The sequence below is a fragment of the Pangasianodon hypophthalmus genome, chromosome 7 (genome assembly GCF_027358585.1).
Source record: "Pangasianodon hypophthalmus isolate fPanHyp1 chromosome 7, fPanHyp1.pri, whole genome shotgun sequence".
Classification (NCBI taxonomy): domain Eukaryota; kingdom Metazoa; phylum Chordata; class Actinopteri; order Siluriformes; family Pangasiidae; genus Pangasianodon; species Pangasianodon hypophthalmus.
In genome coordinates this window covers 8,563,370-8,585,323 of record NC_069716.1, presented here as the reverse complement: position 1 = coordinate 8,585,323, position 21,954 = coordinate 8,563,370, and the positions used below count along the sequence as shown (strand labels likewise).

The 21,954-nt window shown below is 39.4% G+C and overlaps 1 protein-coding gene across 5 annotated transcripts; it reads right to left on the bottom strand.

Moving 5' to 3' along the window:
• Window positions 1-105: 105 nt before the first annotated feature.
• Window positions 106-19,026, bottom strand: ogt.1 (O-linked N-acetylglucosamine (GlcNAc) transferase, tandem duplicate 1). 5 transcript variants are annotated; one of them, XM_026940686.3, is made up of 22 exons: window positions 18,562-19,026; window positions 16,229-16,409; window positions 14,878-15,121; window positions 14,716-14,784; window positions 11,213-11,329; window positions 11,026-11,105; window positions 10,722-10,917; window positions 10,110-10,250; window positions 9,876-9,976; window positions 9,623-9,776; window positions 9,244-9,345; window positions 8,750-8,929; window positions 8,191-8,349; window positions 7,997-8,086; window positions 7,766-7,891; window positions 7,489-7,659; window positions 7,268-7,384; window positions 7,015-7,179; window positions 3,963-4,115; window positions 3,620-3,872; window positions 2,230-2,374; window positions 106-1,055 (listed from the first exon to the last, which is right to left on the bottom strand). In XM_026940686.3, the coding sequence occupies exons 1-22, from the start codon at window positions 18,596-18,598 to the stop codon at window positions 875-877; spliced, it is 3,162 nt and encodes a 1,053-aa protein (XP_026796487.1). In that variant the 5' UTR covers window positions 18,599-19,026; the 3' UTR covers window positions 106-874. The 5 variants fall into 5 exon arrangements, with proteins under 5 accessions (XP_026796487.1, XP_026796489.1, XP_026796488.1 ...); XM_026940688.3 differs by having other exon boundaries at window positions 16,229-16,379; XM_026940687.3 differs by having other exon boundaries at window positions 2,230-2,353; window positions 18,562-19,025.
• Between the last annotated feature and the right edge of the window lie 2,928 nt (window positions 19,027-21,954).

Here is a 21,954-nt window from a genome sequence, read left to right as displayed (position 1 = left end):
AATAACAACATGCAGTACTACTGAATAACATTAAGCCAGCACTTATTCCAACAATGAATAGTCTTGTATTAAAATTAGTATTCAGTAGTCAGTTAAAATTAAGACTAAGGGTTTGCCACATTTCTTTATTTCGGTTTATGTAAGAGCCTTGCAATTTCATTGACAGAGCATAAATAAAATGATCAAAAAGAAGACAGTGTACAAAATGATGAACTTAGAAAATACTTACCTCGAACCTTCTGGTAAAAATAAAACAAATTAGCAGTTAGGATGAATACTAGGGTAGTCTGCAGGCTATTATCAGATTTGTGGTGAGGAGGTCTTCATTCTAACTTCTCCACAGAAGGGCATTTTTCATGAAACAATACAACTGAAAGTATTTAGCATTACTAACATGAAGAAAATAAAGCATTGGAGAATTATTACAATTCACACATCTATTCCAGGTCATGATGAACAGAAGTACAGAAGAATACATACATAAAGAAACATCTGCTAACTAAAGGGCAAACATTCACGTTAGCATGTTAAAGCCAATCATTCATTTTAGCAATATACCAGTTGAAGTACAACACTGTCCCTCTGACTCTTAAGATTTAAAAAAGAAAGAAAAAAAAAAACCTTCATCTATAGACATGAAGGTCACAATTTGACAAGACTGCTCTGTTTTCAAAAGTCCACACACAAGCAGAACAGAGAAGCAGCGGAAGTGAAGCCAGTGTGAACGGGATTTCTGGGGGAAAGGAGTCTCAGTGAAGGAGGTTCAATCATCAAGCTCTCCTCGCTGGCTCATAGAAACTAAATCTGTGGCTGAAGGGTCAGTTCATGGTGATGCGTGGGTGTTGGGTAACTCTTGGAGGGGAAAGGGGGCAGATCAGGCGCTTTCACTGCTGTCAAGCAGCTGCATCTTCAACAGGTGTTCGGGTTTGGCACCGCCTGCGTGGTGCTCCCACATCTGGAGGTAGAGGCGCTCTAAGTCCATGGTGTACTGCTTAGTGTTGAAGAGCGGGCTGCAGATACGCTGCTTCCACACACGGGATCGGATCTTCTTCAAGCTGTAGGAGAGAACATGGGACAGGCAATTAAGTGTGCTACAAATTTCCTATAGGAGATTCCTGAGGAAGTAGAAGCGCTCTAGTTATGAAAGATTAATCGTATTTATCATCACAGTTTGGATTTCTGAGATATTTTGAAGGGCTGCGATAAAAGAATTGCTTAAAAGCTTAAACAGTGCCACTCAAACTGCATTACAGAAACAGCACCGGAGTGACTCAAGCACTATAGACAGGTGTGTGTGTGTGTGTGTGTGTGTGTGTGTGCGTGCGTGCGTGCAACGGAGGTCATTGGGGTATGACTGCAAACACACGCATGAACTGCTAAATCCAGTATTAGCTATTAGACTGAGAGACACCAAGTGCTGCAAGGTCAAATGTTAAATAAAATAAAATACATAAATAAAAGCATTGAGGATGAGTTTGGAGAAACGAATACAGACATGTCTGTAGTTAGAGAACCATTATGTTGTACCCTAAGTATACCATAATTTAATTATTATTTATTTGTACCCATAGTTTATTTATTTGTTTTCATTTTGCACAATAATTGTATTATTTGCTTTAATGGGCATAATTTTGACATCAATCTACTGTTGAGTTAAAAAAAAAAAAAAAAATGAAAAATAGCAAAACCTTAATTTTCAGTTTTGTATCACATCCAGTCAGACATATTAAAAAACTTTAGTCTTAATTCATGGCAACTCATACAATCTCCATGATATCCAACAATTTTATGGCATATGATTTTTTTTTTTTTGCCCATATTATGTTTGCATCCTAAATTTTGACTTAAGAAGTTTGAACTAGCATGTGATGTAGTCCTGTAAGTATTGATTTAAGCATTCTTTCAATTAGTCGTAAAATCAGTCATAAAAGATACCGTGTGAATGAGTGTAATTACTTTTTCTCATGTAAGTAAGGTTTCTCTTAGACATTTTAATCCACAAGTCTGTCCATTTTTACATCTGTAAAATATTTACATCTCAACAAGCAGTTGTAAATGTAAGAAACCTTTAAAAGTTGTGAAAAAGAAAGAATAAGCAGCCTACACACAATACAAAACAATGTCACTGTACTAAATGGTATACTGTTATTGATTGCTTTCAAATGTCCTATTTACAAAATAAAGAATTACTTCAAGTTGTTAGTTTACTAGGTGGTTGAGTTGACTTACTACTCCATGTCTGTGCCGAGCTTGACGGCTACATCTTCGTAATCCTGGCGACTCTGTGCAATGAGCTCAGGGCAGCCAAGGCAAGTCAGCTGAGAGGCAGCCACACGGGAGGCAAGTGTCTCACCTAAATGCATCAAAGAGAGACCTAAGAAATGGTCAAAGGCAATGATGGAGTTCCTGAAGACTGAGAACAATTAAAAAAGCCAAGGCTTACAGTGTGGATGCATTTATTTATTAGGGGTGTCAATTTTTAATATAATTTTCTGAAGGAAAATAAGTTTTGGAAGGAAAGTAGGTGGTTTCTCTGATTGCTTGGCCTAAAAATTTTAATAACTGTGTGCAATGTTTATTTTATACATACAGTTAGGTCTGGAAGTATTTGGACAATGACATAGTTTTTGATTTTGCCTTTATACACCACCACAATGGATTTGAAATAAAACAATCAAGATTTGACCAAAATGTAGACTTTCAGCTTTATTTTAAGAGGTTCCACAAAAATATGGCATTTACCATTTAGGAATTACAGCCATTTTAAGCAAAGTACTTCCATTTTCAGGGGCTCAAAGGTATTTGGACAAAGTGACGTAAATATAACCATAATTTTAATACTTGGATGAAAATCCTTTGCAGTCAATGACTGCGTGAAGTCTGGAGCCCAAGTTCTCCAAACTCAAATTCTGAGTTTCCTGTGACGGGGGGTGTATGTTTAGAGCCTAAACATACTGCAAAAGCAAATCAAGACTTTTTGAAGGCAAAGAATTGGAATATTCTTCAATGGCCAAATCAGTCGCCTGATCTCAACCCAATAGAGCGTGCTTTTCACCTACTGAAGACAAGACTGAAGGCAGAAAGACCCACAAACAAGCAGCAACTGAAGGTGGCTGCAGTGAAGGCCAGGCAAAGCATCTCCAGGGAGGAAACTCAGAATTTGAGTTTCTGAAAATGGAAGTACTTTGCTTAAAATGGTTGTAATTCCTAAATGGTAAATGCCATATTTTTGTGGAACCTCTTAAAATAAAGCTGAAAGTCTACATTTTGGTCAAATCTTGATTGTTTTATTTCAAATCCATTGTGGTGGTGTATAAAGGCAAAATCACAAAAACTACATCATTGTCCAAATACTTCCAGACCTAACTGTATATAAAATGTATATTTTTTAGTTTTGCCCATTATGTTGAATGGTGCCAACAATTTTGGAGTTAATTGTAGCCGAATACAGTTTTCTGTGATTTCAACCTCTTGTTGTTGTTGTAAACATACACCACCCAGCTTAAAACAAATTTCCAGGGACCCAACACATGAAGAAATGTTTTTGTGAGGTCATTAATGGTAAATCTATTTCAGATATCTATATCAGTGTACCACCACACATCAGACTGTAACTGACCTGGCATTGTGACCATTGGGGTGCCAGCCCAGAGCACGTCCATGCCAGTGGTGTGGCCATTGCAGAGAGGCGTGTCAAGGCATACATCAGCCAACTGGCCACGCCTCACATGCTCCTCTTTAGGGGCAACAGGGGAGAAGATGATGCGGTTGGCAGGCAGGCCCATATTCTGGGCATACTGCTGGATATTGGGCTCACCCACAGCTGGGAAGCGCAACAGCCAGAGAACGCTGTTCGGCACACGTTTCAGAATCTGAAATAAGAAAGATAAAGAACGAGCAATGTACCAAGTAACACACAAAAGAATGAAGATCTCCCAAGAATACTGCTTGGCTATGCTTACATTAGCCCACATCTGCAGAGTTGGGGGGTCAATCTTGTAGAGTTGATTGAAGTTGCAGTAGACAATGGAGTCCTCAGGCAGACCATACTGAGAGCGAGTGGTCACGACAATTGTTCTAGGAACCTCTTCTCCTGTGGCAGCCTTGTTATTGATCTTTTGAGGGAGGAAAAAAACAAGACCTTTCTGTCAAACAGATTTAAAGATGTCATGCACTTTGTGCTCATTAAGTAGCATTCAGACTGAGCTTTGGCATGTCACAAAGCTACAACACAGCAGTATAAACTGGAAGGAAATGCATGTAAAAGCATTTGTTTAACTAGAGTTTTTAATAGATTTACTTCACTTCAGTGTTAGATTCCTATCATATTTTCAGTGTTGGATTAAATAACCACAAAGATATTTTACCCATCTTTACCAAGGGTGCCAATAATTCTGGAGCAGACTTACACGCATCTGTTGGCTTGTCAGAAGCATATGTTGGCCATTATACTTAAAGTAAAAAGTTTAATTAGATCGGCACTTGGAAAACTAATTAGCCTAAATTTACATTTATGTGAATATGGCTTCAAAGTTAAATATGCAGAAAACACTACAATATAAACTATCTAGGCAACCAAAGCATATCATACACAGATCATCTCAGAAGTTATGCTCGTGCTAAAACAATACAATTACTGAAATTCACAAGTACTCCTGTTTCACATAAATACATGCCGCTGGGAATAAAGCCTGGTTTATACTTCTGCATTAATGCTTATTTGTATCTCAGCGCAGACTGAGGGATTATGGGTAACCATGGCACGCTGAGACAATAAAACCTTCTAGTACTCAAGCCCAGTTTGTACTTCTGCATTAATGCGCATTTGAGTCACGACGCAGAAAGGGGGATCATGAGCACACGTGACACTGACATGCCAGCACCTAGTCTTCCCATGAGCTAACTATGCCTTGGGCATTTCTGCACTGCTACAGGTCAAGAGAACACTGACTGGTTGGTGGAGAGGTGTGTCCGGTCACGTGACGACATTTCTTCCGTGGGTTTAATCAAATTCAGAATAGCAATATTTAATTCAGTCATATTGTTCAAAATACAATACAAGTGTAAACAAAGTGCTAAACAATACAATTTTCCCACATCACACCCAGTAATTTCCATCTTCTAAAGAGGTGCTCATGATGCACAAATGCTTTTTGAAAGTATAGTCCAATAAAAATCTTGTACAAAACAGCTCACAACAGAAATGGATGAAAATCGCATTGTAAACTCCTCAGGTTAAATAAATTCACTCAGAGTTTCTCAGACTGGTGTCTTTAATAACATAACATCCATTATGATAAAACTCTTGCACTGAACCGTGAGTATAAAGGAACAAAACAAGTGCATTTTATTCCCATGTTTACTTCATGCACAGTGATGTGATCGCATTATCATATACTGGATTTATTTATGGAAAAGTATAATTATGATATTAGATATGAATATAAAGTGCAAGACTTTCATTATAATGCCCAGTTTAATCCTGTAGGCTTGCACACTTTATCTTTTGTCTAATGGACTCCCAATTAAGACACAATGTAGGCGAAATAAACCACAGAAACGCATTTAAAATGAAAACTTGATCAGTCATTCCACGATTGATAAAACTGTGTAATAATATTGAAGCTGCTGACACTGTTGAATACAGACGAGTGAAAACACTTCTTGGTTATCTTTCCCCCGTCGTGTTATTTTCTATTTATCCTTCCTAAAGTGAAGCATCCACGTACATTGTTTTGACGTGCTCGTAGATACATGCTCGCACAAGTATAAATCAGCCATAAGCAACCTCTTTACTGGACAGTTCAATGCAGTTCATTGTAGATCATTATCTGCCTTAGTATGCACCTTTAACAGGGAACCGATACCAAAAGAAGAGCATGTAGTAAAGTGGTGAGCGGTTTGCTTTTTCATCAATTGCAGGTCTTTGTACATAATGTAAATGTACATACATAATTTATGGTCTTACAGATACAGTTCCACAACCATACTCGAAACAAGTACCAAATATCAGTCTGAATGTAACTTAAGTGTTTATTATTCACACAAACCATCCAAATCTTCAGTCCCCGGGAGTGCCACCTACAGCATTGTAAAAGACCCACATGAACAGAGAAAAACCGAGGCAGACTTGTTACTGCACACTCAACATAACCTTCACAACCAGCTGAAGTGTAGGGCCGCAATTAAATTTTGATAAATTTATTAATTGCAAATATTCAAAATACGAAAACATCCTGGTGCCAGAGAAACATCCTGGTGCCTGGTGTTGGACTTTCCTAATGCAACATGGCACCAGTAAAAAGCAAGCAGGCTTTTGTTCTCTACTTAGCTTATAGCTATAGCTTATTACAGCTAGCTAGATCAAACTGAAAACATGTAATGAAATGAATACCTCCTTCAAAAATGAAAGTGTTCTATAGCTGCAGCCCTACTAAAGTTTGTCATACCTGCAAGGCTACAGTCCCAGATACTACAACCTCCTCGACAGTAAATATCTGAAAAACAACAACATCTGGTGATATTGCATCCCTGTCCATTACAATAGCCCTTTAAAAGGGCTTGTCTTGAGTAGATGATCTTCCATGTTTGATTCAAGCACCAGATCAGGATATGTACAAATCTATGAGGGTGGATTAGGAATTATTTTCAGCATCATCTAGAGAAACCAAATCTCCTTCTGTTAGCAAAGTCCACTGATCACAAGTACCAAGAGAAAAAAAATACTTGCTAGCCTGCTGTAATACCAATACCTTAGTATTCAAGGTAGAATTGTCAATCAGGACAAAATCAAGCAAGTTAACCCTTTATCCGATATGAAGCTTTTCATTTTTCATGCCAACTTGAAAAGCCTACTAAGTCCTACAGCAAAATACCAAGGAATAAAACACTGCCAGCAGTTAAGAAAACCAACAGCAGCATCCACATGCAGGAAGCAAATCAATTCCTCAGGCAGTAAGTTTTCAAATTCTGTACTCTAGTGTGTTTGAAGTGCAGACATTTATTAGAAAGTACCTGAGTGGTAGCCAGGCCATTGCTGACTGTGAAACTATTGATGGTGACTTGGATCTGGCCTTGGTTGATCATGTTTATAATGGCCTCAGCGGCTGTGTTCATAGGGATGACTGGCATGGAGAGGGCGCCATTACTATCTGTGGACTCCTGGCTGTCACACTCCATCTGGAAAAAAGTCTCACATCATCAATGCAGTCACCTTACAAGGCAATAAAGCACAAAGTTTTAAATGTTCTGGAAGTTCCTCACTTACTTTGATGACCTTGACGTCCGGTAGGCTGTCTAAAAAGGCTTTGAGATCAATTCCATTCAGAACTATGCGATTGTCAAAAATGTGTCCATTGGACTTAAAATCAATCACAGCCTTTTTCTGTGAAGCAAACACAAATGCTCAAAAATGTACCCTTTGCCATGAAAACATTTTACATAACAGTATTATATTGGTTAAAAGAAATTCATAAATGTTTCTCTTGCCTTAAGGTGTGGGAACATGTTAGCATGATCCCCAATAAAGAATGTATTAGGCATGTAGGCCATCTTCTCAGAATACTGCTCAGCCAGCTCAAATGGAGATGTCTCCTTATCAGTAATGATGTAGTCCATGAAGGGAGCTCCACTGGTGCCCGGGTAGCCAAGCCACATCGCCTGATGAGAAACCATTTTATTCACCAAAAATTTTAAATACATAAATCATGCATATGTGAATTATTCATGCCAGTTTTTTTTTTTTTTTTTTTTTTTTTTTTTTTACCTGAATGGGAGCTGGGCGCAAGGCAAACAGCTCATTACGGGCACCCTTGGTATAGCCATTCATGTTGACTAGGATGTGAACTCCGTCTTGGTGGATCCTGTCTGCAGCTTTGCCATTGCAGGGAATCTTATTTAAAAGATATACAGTAACACAGGAATGTGAGCAACATTATCAGAATGGCAATCAAGACGAAAGCTATTCCAATCGGCCTTTATCGTTGTATGTTCTGACCTGGGAAAGATCAGTAAAGTGATGAGCCTCAGCCATCACTTTGACTCTGAAGTTAGTGCTGTCATCGGGACTAAGGGCATAGCAGAACACCTGGAAATAGAATTGAACCAGGTTAATGCAGTACTACACCCGTATTAATCACAAATACTTTGACAGCTCCCAAAAAAATCATGCATTTGAGTTAATAAACTCACCTCAAACTTCTCAGAGTTATGCATGCCAGGAATGGACTGCATGAGGTGGGAGGTGGGGTGGTTGCCAAAGTCTGAGCTGACGTAGCCAATACGCAAACGCCCTCCACTTGCTTTCAGGTCCTTAGGATGCTCATAAGCAGGTTTATGAAGAGCATTGATCTATAGGGCAGACATAAGACAACTCTGATTTCTGGTGATAAGCTACAGGCAAATATCATATCACTGCATGCAATCAGTATCTCATAAGGCACTGTTCTGAGCTAGCTACTGAAATAGCCTAAAATATTAATAAAAAAAAGGGTAACTCAACATGTAGTTATGTAGTGGATTTATAGGGGGTAGGAGAAGTCCTGTGCTGTAATGGACAGAACAATGTAGCCAATAAGGTGGGCCAGAGGGAAGTTTAGATAAATTAACTTTATAAATGGGAGTCAGATAATTTTATTAAATACTATTCATGCATTTCTATCTATAGTTTTAGGTTTCAGATAGGGAACTTACTTTATATAACACAGCAAACCATTTTTGCACCCCACAAAAGTGTGATTCAACTACTTACCTTATCCAAGCAGAGGTTGCCATGTCTCTCAGCGATGGCTTTGCGGAAGCCATGGGAAAGAGGATACAACATGCTGTGATGAGGGTGAACTGAGGGCAGACGGTTCTTTTCCAACTGGTCAGCCACAATGCTAACCAACTTCTTCATGCGCTCATCATAATCGGTCCAGTCACACACAATCTGAAAATAATAATGGCTATAACTTCACTAGGAGTCATTTCTGCAACTGTTTTTATAACCCAAAAAGAAAGGCAATAACATGCAAGTTTAAAGAAACAATAAGCAAAGGTACTGCAATGTTGTAAAATATAAGCTATGGTTATCACATTAATACATATCAACAATAGCCTGCGTATTGTCAAGGAACAAGAAAAAAAAAAAGAAATAGCCTACATTGTAAGAGTTGTACTCATAATAGTGAAAACCAGGGAACTACACTCATCAAAACTGGACTCTTAAACTGCATTAATGAGGCTGATATTTAATGTGCATACCTGTAGACAGTGAGCAAGATTGCAGTAAGCATCTGGGAAGTCAGGTTTGAGCTTTAGAGCAGTGCGGTAAGATGCAATAGCTTCTGGAATATTCCCAGAGTCCTGTGGGCCAAAGTGCACAAATGTATTCAAAATGGCATTAATTTAACTGTCATATCGCATGTCATGGCGCTTATTATATGCAAAATTGGTATATATCTCAATATATTTACTTCTGAACTAATAATCTGCTGTCTACTGTCTTTGCTTTATGTTATGTCCCTTGCTACCTACTGACAACAAGCCCGTGGCTCACTTGGGTTCTTACGCCGAAACAAAAAAGGGCTGTAAAATAATATACGGCAATAATTTTTTTTTTCATTCATTATTAGGAAATTACCTTGTGTATTGAGGCTAGGTTGCTGTGAGCGTCTGCAAACGCAGGGTTGATCTGAATAGCACGTGTGTAGCACTGCAGCGCCCCCTGCACATCCTGCATCTCCTTTAGCGTGTTTCCCATGTTGGAGTAAGCATCGGCAAAGGTGGGGCTGATCCTGTAGGTGTTCACACAGAAAGAAAATGCATAAAAATTCTGCACACAGCATAAATGCCCAAAATATAATTTAAATCAACAAGCAGAAATGACAGCATGCCTGATAGCTTCTTTGTAATGCATGAGGGCTTCCTGTAGCTTGCCCTGCTGCTGAAGGACGCTGGCAAGGTTGGAGTGGGCTGCAGCAAACTCTGGGAACACCTGTTCAACAGACGGACACACACACACACACGCACACAAGGAGTCTTCAGGAATATGCTCAGGAACATGGGTCACGTAAGCATGCACAGCTACTGCAGACAGCCTGGGAACAGAATACTTGTAGAAACTCTACCTCAAGAGCCTTCCTGTAGAGCTGGACGGCCTCTTCAATGTTGCCTTGCTCCCGTTTGATGTTGGCCAGGTTATTGAGCGAGTCAGCATGTGTGGGGCAAAGACGCAGTGCTGTGTTGTAGCACTCCTCAGCCTCTGACACCTAACACCACAGACTGTTTAGTCTTATACATAACTTGACTTTTAATTATTCACTAGAACACATTTTCTAATATTTTAAAATATTCCTATTTCTACTGAAAAAAAAAAAAAAACTGAATTTACTTCACTATGCAAACATACCAGTCATGACTAATACTGGTGTTTTCAAGGGAAACAGTAATATTAACTTTATGCAGTCTGGTTCTGAATATAAGCCACAATCATAATTATTTCTTTATATCCTGAGTCACAGAAACTATTTGATTGTTACTAACATAATTTTGCTCTCGCTGCACACCAATCTGAAGGTGGGTTGTGTAATTATAAAAAGTTGTGAGGTGAATGTTTGAACTTTAGCATATATAGCTAGAACTTTACAGAGAAAAGTAAAGTTGTCTACCTCTGCAAAAGAGAGACAGCATATAAAAAACAAAACCAGAATGTGGCACTGTACAGAGACACAGTTCCTTACATTGCCCTTTTCCTTAAGAGCATTGGCAAGATTGCAGTAGGCGTCAGGGAAGTGAGGCTGCAGCTCAATAGCACGTCGATAGGTGTCAATGGCCAGATCTATCAGACCCTGCTCATAGTAAACGCAAGCCAAGTTGCCATGGACTACAGCATGGTTGGGGCTCAGACTGAGGGCTCGTAGATAACCAGCAACAGCTCTGTAAGGAACAACATTGCTATAGATTAAAACTCAACACCCCATGGCGTACCAATTGCATCACAGGACAATAGTTAAAAAAAATACTGTAGAAAAAATGAAAATGTACCTGTCAAAAATGCGGGCTTCTTTAAGCACGTTGCCCAAGTTTATGTAGGCGTCCAAAAAATTTGGATCCAATGTTACTGCCTACAAAGCAAACAAAACCACCAACAATGAATTTTACAGCTAAATAAAAGTTACTTTAAGTGACCAGCATGCTATTACTTCCAATGTTCATTTGGAAGCCCACTTACCTTCTCAAAATGATGAATGGCCAGCCAGATCTCTCCCTGAGCATTGAACACGCAGCCCAGGTTGCTCCATGCCACAGCAAAGTTTGGCTGAGTCTCAATTGCCTTCAGGTAGCAAGCCTTTAACAGGTTAACAATGAAAACAACAGAAGGAAGAGGGGCAGACAGGAGTAACAGAGCAGACAGAGGAGATGTGGGGTTGAAAAAAAAAAAAGAGATTGAATAAAAAGAAAGGAAAAAAAAGGGTAGAAAAAAACACAGTTAGAATCCGCAATCCATAAAGCAAAAAGTGAGTCTACAGCGTGGGCTCGCAAGCGCACCATACTGCCGCGCTTTTTCCTGCGCTGCGCAAATCTGACCAGCACCTTCACCCTGACTGACATTTTTCAGTTATGGTCTCATCATTGGAAGAAATAGTATGAGACACAACAAAACAAGCAGAAACAGAGACTTCGTATTATGTGACTAAAGCAAAAGTTACACATGAAAAACAAATTCATACAAAAAACCAAAGCCCTGACAGATTGAGCCAGAATGCAGTCACAACCTTAAATGCCTGTGCGGAGTGTAGGTGAAGGTCCCTGTAATGCAGGCGCAAAAAAGCCACACGGGCGGCCATTGTTTTGCCACGCCGTGGTCGCACTGTATTTGTTCGCCACTTTTCGCTGCGCCAACGCCGGCTCAGAGAACAGACCTAAAGCCCCAGGCACTCCTGAGCCCACCAGACTGACACACTCTCTGGATCCAACCGACCCTCAGGAACACAAAAGAGTTCAAAGGCTGTTCAGTTCTGTTTGACTTTTTACGGCTTATGGTGGGCATAATATAACCAATTCAATTGCTTGCCAATAGTGTCCTGTGCTGGGTATGGGGTCCGCTGGGTGCCATGCTAGCGGGCTGGAAAGGCAGATCTGTAGTCCGCAGGCCGGAAGGGGAGGGGAAAGGGGAGCATTTGTTGCACGCAGGCGCTTTTGAATCGCAATAGAGGGCGTTTTGTCGCTGCGCAACCCATGCGTCGCTGCAGACTCACAGCGCATCATCGGCTCAGCAGAACGCTGCAACTCCAAATCAAGAGGAAAAACAAAATGATAAACCAAAGCAACAGGAAAAAAATAATTAACAAGTAAGAGTTAGAGTGTTCTTACTGTGTTTTTGTTTGCTTACTGCATCCAATCCATATTTCTTTTAATTAATATGTTGGGCAATGTTAAGTGGTACAGAGGAAGTTTAAGTAAAAACGTTTTTTGTCAATTACTTTTTTTTTCCCTCTGTTTTTTTCTTTTGTTCTTCAAAGGTAGCCACAATACAGACGAAATCAGGCATGAAGGTTTTTTGTTTGGTTTTTTTTTTTTTTTTTTGCTGGCAGTTACAAACCCGTTACCATATTTTTGGACTTTGTCTGGGGGTAGCGGCCGCAGCTGGAAGAAGAGGAGAGGACTGATGCTGCCCTAGTGTTCCTTTCCGCCGGACCGCACCTACGCAGGAATAGTGTCACCCACCTGAAACCTTCTAAATAACAATATCAGTGGTGGAAGAAACCAAAAGAGACAAAATAAGAAAACAAGAGCGTTAGTAAAAGTTGACAATCAATACATTCGTTTTATATGGATATAAAAAAAATATTCACAGAAACAAAAGTATAAAAATAAAAGTAATAAAATATTCTACTCAATTTTCAATCATGCAATTAACAGCAATTCAACTTTTAAAGTGATAAGAAAATGCTTATCAAGGGATGGGAGAGAAGAAAGGCTTTGTGTTACATTTCAATCAAAATGTTTATTCATCCTGTTTAAAGGGAAGTAAAAGGAGGGAGGCTAACTGGCTTGATCTTCCCCAAATGAACTGAAAACATGTCCTTAGGAATAATATTAATCATAGCATTAATGGAAACACAAAAGTGAGAAAATCATTCCTTCCATCATTTTCCTTACTTTTTTAATCTTACATGGTTTAATACATTGCTTGCTTTATCCTGTCCTGCCTTCTTGAATCCTGCCCAATGGGTAAAGAAAAAAGTCTGTGGTTTAATGATTTGTATCTAGAAGCATCCACAGCTCTGAAATAAAGAGGTCAATGCTTGTGCTGCGCGTGTAATTCTTTCTCTCTATCATCGCATCTGACGCGTGCAGTGGAGTGCAGATAAAAAGCTGCCTGCCTGGCACAGCCCAGGGCTAACGTCACAGTGTCAACAACACTTAATACCACCTAAACCTCCCAAGTGCTACTGAGCCAATCTAGGTTGGGGGGAAAAAAAGAGGGAAAAGGGATATTTAAATCTTAAAATGGAGTACATACAATGGCCTAGTTGTTTACGAAAACACTGTGGAGCCCTTAATGGTATCAGTAAGCTTAGCTGGAGGGTCAGGCAAGCAGCTCTGAGCGCGCACACTCCACGGGCCCTGAGCAAGCGCGCGGGGGGTCGGAGCGACAGAGCTGACATGGAGGGGTGCTGGAACCCTGGTGCTCCTCCCCACTCCTCCCCCCTGAGGCAACAAATAAGAGGGCTTCTAACCGACAAGCAGAGAACTTTCTCTGCAACTTTAATACCCCACAAATTCACAATTAACGAGTATATTGGCCTAGTTAGGAGGAAGTAAGGCCTTTTTATTTGTGGGTGGAAAACACAAACCTGCAGCGTCATCCAAAACGGGCGCTTTCAAAGTGATGTGAAAAAATGGCGATTCATTTGACAAATTAATGAAAAATATCTCTAGGTTGGAAGCCATCTTATTTTCAGCATAGCAAATATCACTAACTTCATATCAAATCCATTGTGTTTTGTTCAAGACCGAGCCAGCATAATCCCTCCATAACTCTAAAAAAAAAAAAAAAAAGCATGCCAGAACAGCAATGTCTGTTTAAAGATTCCCCTTTGGTGAGAGACAGAAGGACCCAGCCTTTCTTCCTGTGTGAAGGGGCACTGACTGAGAAACTAGATCAGAATGAAGCACAGTGTTTAAAGGCAGCAAAGCAGAAGGAGTGAGAGAGGGCAGCAGGATGGCAATGGAGAAAATCTGGGTACTCTAAGCTTGTCATCATGTAATTAACCAAAAAAAGGGGGGGGGGGGGGGGGCACTGAAGATAAAGAGTTCCCTGTAATTGTAATGATAGGGGTTGTTGCTTTCAAGTCTTAAATCAAAGCAGCCTGATGGTGTAGTACTGGCAGGTGCACTGAGAGCATTTTTGCCCTTTGGAACTAATGACTTGAGCTGTGTTGTTAAATCTGCTGAACAGCAGAGTGAGTGGTGGCGTGGGGCTGAAGTGAAGGACATGTGTAAAGGTAGGAAGAAGAAAAGAGTAGAAAGCATCACATGTCTAGAAAGCAGAAAGAGGTCTTAGTGTTTGTTTGGGGTCAGGGAAGCACTCACTCCCAAAGTACAGCATTAAAAGAGTCATGAGGGAACTCAAAATTAACTAGTATCTAAAGGAAAAAGCAAAGAAACTGAATAAACAAAAAAAAATAACACTGGACACCATGCACACGCTGACATGTCAAAACAGACCTTTGCCTCTTCCAAACGCCCAAGAGCTTTAAGAAGGTTGCCCAAGTCGCTGCGAACACAATACAGATCCTGCAACAATAAAAAAAAAATTACATTTTAACTATAGAGCTGCTCAACATAATTAATTTGGATTAGTATTCAATATACTTTGCAATTCCTTACTGGGTTGTACTGGAGAGCAGATACATAAGCCTGCACAGCACCCTCCATGTCTCCTGCTGCAACCAACGCCGCTGCCAGGTTGATGTAGCCATCGATGAAGTCCGGCTTGAGGCGCAGTGCATGGCGATAATGCTCAATCGCCTCCTGCAGCTGACCACGCTCCTTAAACACATTGCCCAGATTGGAGTAAGCCTCAGCAAGCATGGGATTCTGCTTGATGGCCAGAGTGCTGAAGTGAGCAGACCTGCATTCCAGGACAAAGCCAAAAAATGAGCCAGAAGCCAAATGTTGGTGCAAAGGCAAAAACCGAGTATCACATCTAAAAGATGTAACAGGCTTCAGCACAAAAGATCCAACAGACCAAACTGAGATTACCACTGCAAGTAAGCACTTCCCCATACATCCCCACCAAGACAGGTAGCCATGTCTTTCAAAAGGCATGTTGCCCTGCACTGTTGGCTTGGCAAAACAATTTTTAATAGAGACTGGGGCTGTGTAAGAATAGTCTGTTCTAACTTAGTCAGCTAAGGGTGCTTTCAGGCTTGGTACTTTTCACAAGTAATCCTATGGGAAGTAGCTACAAGGCAAACAGAATGTGGCTGCTTTTAAAAAGTGCTGTTGACTGTTTTTGCCCCAAGGGACACAGTGGAGAACTTCCAAAGTCGAAACTTTACAGAATAGTGCCAAGTGACGTAATGCGATTTTCACCCTCCTGATCAAGCACCTCACAAGCTGACTGGTCAAGCAAGCAAGAAAAACAAACATGGAAGACAGCTGTGCCAGAGAAAATACAAGGAAATTTACATCACAAATATAAAATATTTCATTTTCCTTGGGAAAAGGGGAATGTCATTCATCTATTTAAGAGATTTTACATGGAGAATACAATAAACACTATCTAGGCTCTTCTGCAAGACACGTGACTAAAATGTGATGCATGACTGATCTCATTAAATGTAAAATTCAGCTAAAAGTAAGTGCAAAAAAGCATTACTGTGGGCGCATAAACTGAGCATTAAAACAGAAATGAAATCCCAGTGCCGCTCGATAGTGACAAAAGTGTTAGTTTCCCATGCTCGCCAGCGAATTTACCTTTTAGTCTTGCACAAAAGGTGAGCATGTAGCAGCAGCATGCGCACTCAAACGCATAGTCTGAATGATGTTGTCTGAAGGTAAAGTGCGGATGAAAAATACTGTAGCTGGAGCAAGTAAAGATGGAGGCTTATAAAAGAGCAGAAGGCTGCCTTGTGTCTTGTTAGTGGGCAAAAAAAAAAAAAAAACAGGAAAAAACAGTGCAGCTGTGCCTCAGGAAGCCCATGGAGAGGACACTAGTCCTCCTAAAGAGTCTTACCTGTCAAGCCTGCGGCACTGAAAGTGGATAGAAGAAAGCAGCAGCAGAACACCGGTATTGTCTGGCTCCTGCCGCCACAGCTGCATGCAGTGGCGCTCTGCCGCTTCAAAATCACCTGACTGATACTCGCGGTGTGCCAGCTCAGCCAACCCTTGGAAGGAAAGCATACGTTTTGTTGGTTCTGTGGCACCAACACAACCCGAAAGGAGGAGGGGGGAAAACAAGATGTTAGCAAAAATGGAAATGAGACAAAAATAAAATGATAAGAAAAGATGACAAATAACTATCATGCTTATTAAATATAGGAGAATCACATAAAAAAAAAAACATGCTAATAATGACTGAGTCTCTCTCATAGTACAACTTTATAAACTTTAGACAGATTATTCTTAGTTTTAAAGTTACTCTGAGAAACTCATTCACAAAAGATGAAAAAATAAGTTATGAAAAAAATGTATTAATTGGAAAACAATTTAAAGGATGAATTCAGACAGTTTATGCAGTTTTATAACTCATTCACATGTAGAAGCTTGCACAATCACATTGCACTAGTCTACTTCTTCAAAGATCAGTGATCTTTAATACATCAGGATGACTACAAAATATACAATTTACTGTACTTTTTTACAAATACTGAACTCATCCTTTAAATAAGAGAAGATGTAGTTGGGGGGTGTAAGAGAATGAACTTGACAAGAAACAGTACTGATGCCAAACAAAGGGGAGTCAATAGTCAACTCCATTGCAACCATTTGAGCAAAACAAATATTTAACAAGGTTCTGTGTGCTCTTGCATGGGCATACGCCTAATCTACACACCTACATTAACGCCTGCTGCGGCTGTAGGGAACAAGATGTGTTTTAATGACACCTGCCATTCAAAGCTTGGCCACTTATTAATAATAATCGAAGTAACAAATTCAGAGTACTTTCGTATTTCTAAAAATGCAGCTTTGCTTGCTTGCTACTGCTCCAAACCCTCATCACTGGCTTTATATTTTAATTTCCATTAAACAACTGTGGCCACAGGTGACTAATAATAATAATAATAATAATAATAATAATAATTTCATCAACCACCAGAAGTGAAAAGCTTAATTATAATGCAAACACAGAGGTCTGTGGATTAGGCAGGTCAACAAGCAGGAATTATTTCCTTGTTTGGAGTGACTGATTACTGAATAATGAGTGCTCGCATATATATATGTATATATACATATAGATATTATTTTTTTTTTTTGCCCCACACTTAGATAACCCTAGAAAATTTTGCTTTGCTGCTAAAAGGATTGCGCAAAAAAAAAAAAAAAAAAAAAAAAAAAAAAAAAAGCAGACAACACATGCGTATATGCATTAATGAAAAGCATTTTCCTCAATTTTATCATCATCGCAACCATGGATACATTTTATACACTAAAGATGATTTTTTTTTTTATTATTTCCTAATGAACTACACGTTTGTACATTCGATCCATGTGTGGTTATGAAACGTCCATGAAACAAGTTGGTTCCTGTTATCACTTACGTTACAGCAGCTGTAAACAGTCGCTCCCTCACCAGCCTTATTTTTCCTCTCTTGAAGTTAGACAAAAAAAATGCAGCTTACAGAGAAAGCACAAAGTCCTCTGTACTCCTACTAAGACGTTCCCTAAATATACGTTTCTTCACCTCACTTCACCATGTCGACAATTAGGTTTTAAACCTGTTTATGTGGCGCATCCGCCATGCTAGTCCCTGCCTAAACTGTTGCTATAGAAACGGAATATTCTAGAACGAGCGCATTAATATAAGCCTGTGATTAGTCTTGCAGCCGGAACTACAATCTGAGCTGCTATTATAGTGATATAACATAGTATAGTATACATAGTATAGTTAGTAAATGACAGTATATATAAATTACTCAACACTTTCTGACCAATCAGAAGGCATAACTCAACAGCGCTGTGGTAAAAACTCTGTAAAATGCGTGGCACTGGATACTAAAGAAAATACTGAGTAGCACCTGACCTTCAGGGCTTTGGGCTAGCCTGTAAACTTGACAAGAAGCGAGAGATAACGTTGGCTTAACAATATTAATTTTCCCATCATTCATATAATTTTTTGCAAACAATAAGAGTTACCATGCAGGTTAGCTGGTGTGTAATATGGCGTCAACACTAACCGGAATTAACAGCGTTCACTCTAAATAATTAACATAGCCAAAGAATGACTACACACTGCTGGTGTTAGACTACTATGGACTAGTAGTGTTAAGCACTACGCATTTAAATTAATAGATATGTAATATATTTAGTATATTCGGTTTAAATGAATTAGCTTGTTGTCCAGTTTACCTGTGCTGTCGGCCACGTTTCCCACCGAGCTCGCCATCTCTCCGCCTGTCTTCGGGTCTTGCAGACTGGTCTTCAGTGTAACAATAAATAGGCTACTAGTTCAAATAAATACACACACAACTGCTGTAAGTGGAGCCTATTCAATTAAGCAACATTAAAAAGTCCGGCTACAGCGTTAAATACAACACTGTAACATTAAACCAAATGATAGCCGAGCAGTTTCTTCTTTCTCCTTCTCTAGCTAGCAATGCTAATCAGCTAAACGAAAACCGATTAATTCAAGTCACAAGCACACACCAAACACCAAGTCGAATAATTCTTGGTTATTCTGGTGTAGAAGTAATACAAATTGGTGTCTATCCGGGTTCATATATAACTGAAAGATTTGTAAAAATCGACTGTTCTAACTCTTACTTTCACCATCGCAGTGCTGTGCTAACAATAACCTGAAATAAAATGGCGGATGAGGGCGGGACTACTTTTATTATAAAAACTAGGTCCCTATTTGACCGATCTAAAGAATGCTTACGAGCAAAAAATAAGACGTTTGTATAGTTATAAACTGTATACATTGTTTACGGTGAACTGCGTAAGGGACAAGATGGTCTCGAGTTTTAAGTTACAAATGAAAATATCTTTGGTTATAGGGCGGCGGAGGCACCCGATAAAACTCTACGTCGTGCTCAGATTAACGAGGATTATTGTATCATTGCGCACAACACTGCGGCAAATCAGGAATGTGCTATGAGAATTTTTTTTTGGGGGGGGTGAGGCTGTGTAGCTCAACCGGACCACTTTAACTCACGCGGTAGATTTCCAGGTTGTCTTGCTGTAGAGAGAGGGATAAGCGCCTAGTAGCTGGTGATATTCTCAGATATTAACAAGTGAATAGTGAGAGACAGGGAAAGCACACCGGTACACACACCCTATACCCCCCCCCCCCCCCCTCTGTTCATCTAGGTGTGTTTTACCGTGTAGGATTTGATAAGAGTCATCATCAGCAACATTGCTCCTTTATTTTCAGCTCCAGTTAATGGAGAGTGGTGGTTTTTGTAAAAAGGTGGATGACAAAGGGTTGGTGTCTTAGACCAAGATTAGGTCACAGTAAAATCAATGATTTAGATACTCCAATTCTTCACATTAATGTTCTTTTCTAAAAACAGAGAGATAGCAATATTTTCCCTACAGAGTTAGGAAAAGGCAGAACAGTAAGTTTTATTCTGCCAAGCCAGCCAAAGTCAACCATTTTATGTAGTACTATCATCACAGGCATGTATATAGAAATTTGTTATGAACATGTACTTTAAAGTCGTGCTAGCAGCCAGCAGAGGGCAAAAGAGGACAGAGGGCCAAACCAAGCACAGTATGTGCACCTTATGCAACAATAATAATGGCTTCCAACTGCAATTCCCTGAGCTATGTGCTGAACATGTCTCTACTCTTGAAACCTGATATTTAGATGTGAATCAAATTAAGTGCTCTAAAATTATGGAGATGTTTCTGTGCCAGATATAAAAGCAACTGCACCAGGGGAAATACAGATACAGTATTTCATTTGTGACATGAGGACAATGTGCTACACTGAAAAGCAGAACCTCCACTGCATTGCTCTTTCATTGCTTGATCTCTTCACTGAAAATAAAGAGAGCTGAAAATGAGCTGGTGGATTGCTTTTTTTTTTAGAATTAAATGCTGATTTTGTGTCAGAAGTGAATGTAATTCTCCTCTACATTATATTTCATTTTCATCGGTGCACTGTAGTTGTGAAAAACTGAAATGCAATGGAAGGGCAAACTACATTCACTTCTGATGTGCAATCAGTATTTAATTCTTAAAATAGGGATACCACAAAAAACATGCAATGTCTAGGCTACCCAGTATCCGAACTGTGAACCACTGGGTGCCAAATACCTTAAACAATATGAAGCACACTGGAGACAAAATATCACCCACTGGAATGCACATTTAATATAATTTAAAACCATATCTCTGCATTATTTCACAGTCATTTTTACAGTAAGGTTGCACGTGTGTACAACCACATGTATAACTATAAATTTCCTTTCCACCTTTTTATTTGGGAATTCCTCCTTAGAGACAATGTGAAGGAATGCATAGTAACATATAAATCAAATGCATATAGTAATACATAACTATTATAATCTTTTTCATAATTTTCCTTCTATTCAGGATATCATAATCACAATCACAGTAGGAAGGTCAAGATCAAGGTCAAGGTTCTTTATTTGTCAGTGCCACCATATGCGCATACATACAGAGGAATCGAAATACCGTTTCTCTTCTCTCTTATCAAGTGTTTAGAGTCAATGCAGTCAGTGCAATATAGAACAGATTTTGTGTGAAGGTAACAGCAGTGTACTTGTAATAAATAGATATAAATAAACAGAGTGAAAAATATATTGTAAACATCTGAATGAATATACATCTGAGTAAATGTAAACAGTGAATTCTGTTAAATATACAAATATACTCCCAAAGGTGCAAATATACATGCAATAAATGTAACGTTCAATAGTTCTGGGTATAGAGTCCTATTGCAAGATGCAAAACAGAATAGCAGCGGTATGACAGTAGTGCAAAAAGACTGAAAGTGTAAAAGTGCAAACAGTGTCAGATTTAAATAGTTTGTACATGTAACATTTTGAATAGGTGATTAAAAGTTGAGACTTTTGATCCCATTGTCCACTGCACATAACTGTACAGTATTCAGTTGACACTTAAGTTTTTTGTTTGTTTGTTTGTTTTAATCATAGTTATGCTTTCTGTTTTTTTTTATTTATTTATTTAATAAATAAATATTGCTTGATATTGCAAGTAGTACCTCCTAATATTTGGTCTTGAGTTTCCATTTCTATATCCTCACTATATTCCACTTTTTATTTATTTACTTATTGGCAATGTACTATTATTACTGGTCTGAAATTTAATTTCAGCTCATCTCCCATCCAGTGTAGTGAGATTTGACATCAATGTTGTCCACCTCTCTCCCTCACCATTCCATTTCTATTCAGAATGCTATGTTTCTTTTCTTTCCGAAAAAAAAAAAAAAGAGCAAAGCAAACACACCCCCAACCAATTCACCCCGGCTTCTTGCCCAACCTCTTGGCCTGATTGACATGTCAAAAGAGCCCCTAAAAACTCAGACCTGTGATGTGAGAGTCTCATTAACTTACTATTGTTTTTCTCTTCTCTCCCAGAGTCCAAGTGCAACTTTGTTTGCCTCTCGGCGGCTCTGTATGTGAAGGGGTTGACATCATCAGCCCTGATGAGGCGGCAATGTGTGCTTAGTGCACCCCAGTTCAGTGTGGGAGTTTACTTCCATTCCCTATTTGCCTACTGCACTGCTTGGCTGTTGCCTTGGGAAAAAAAGCT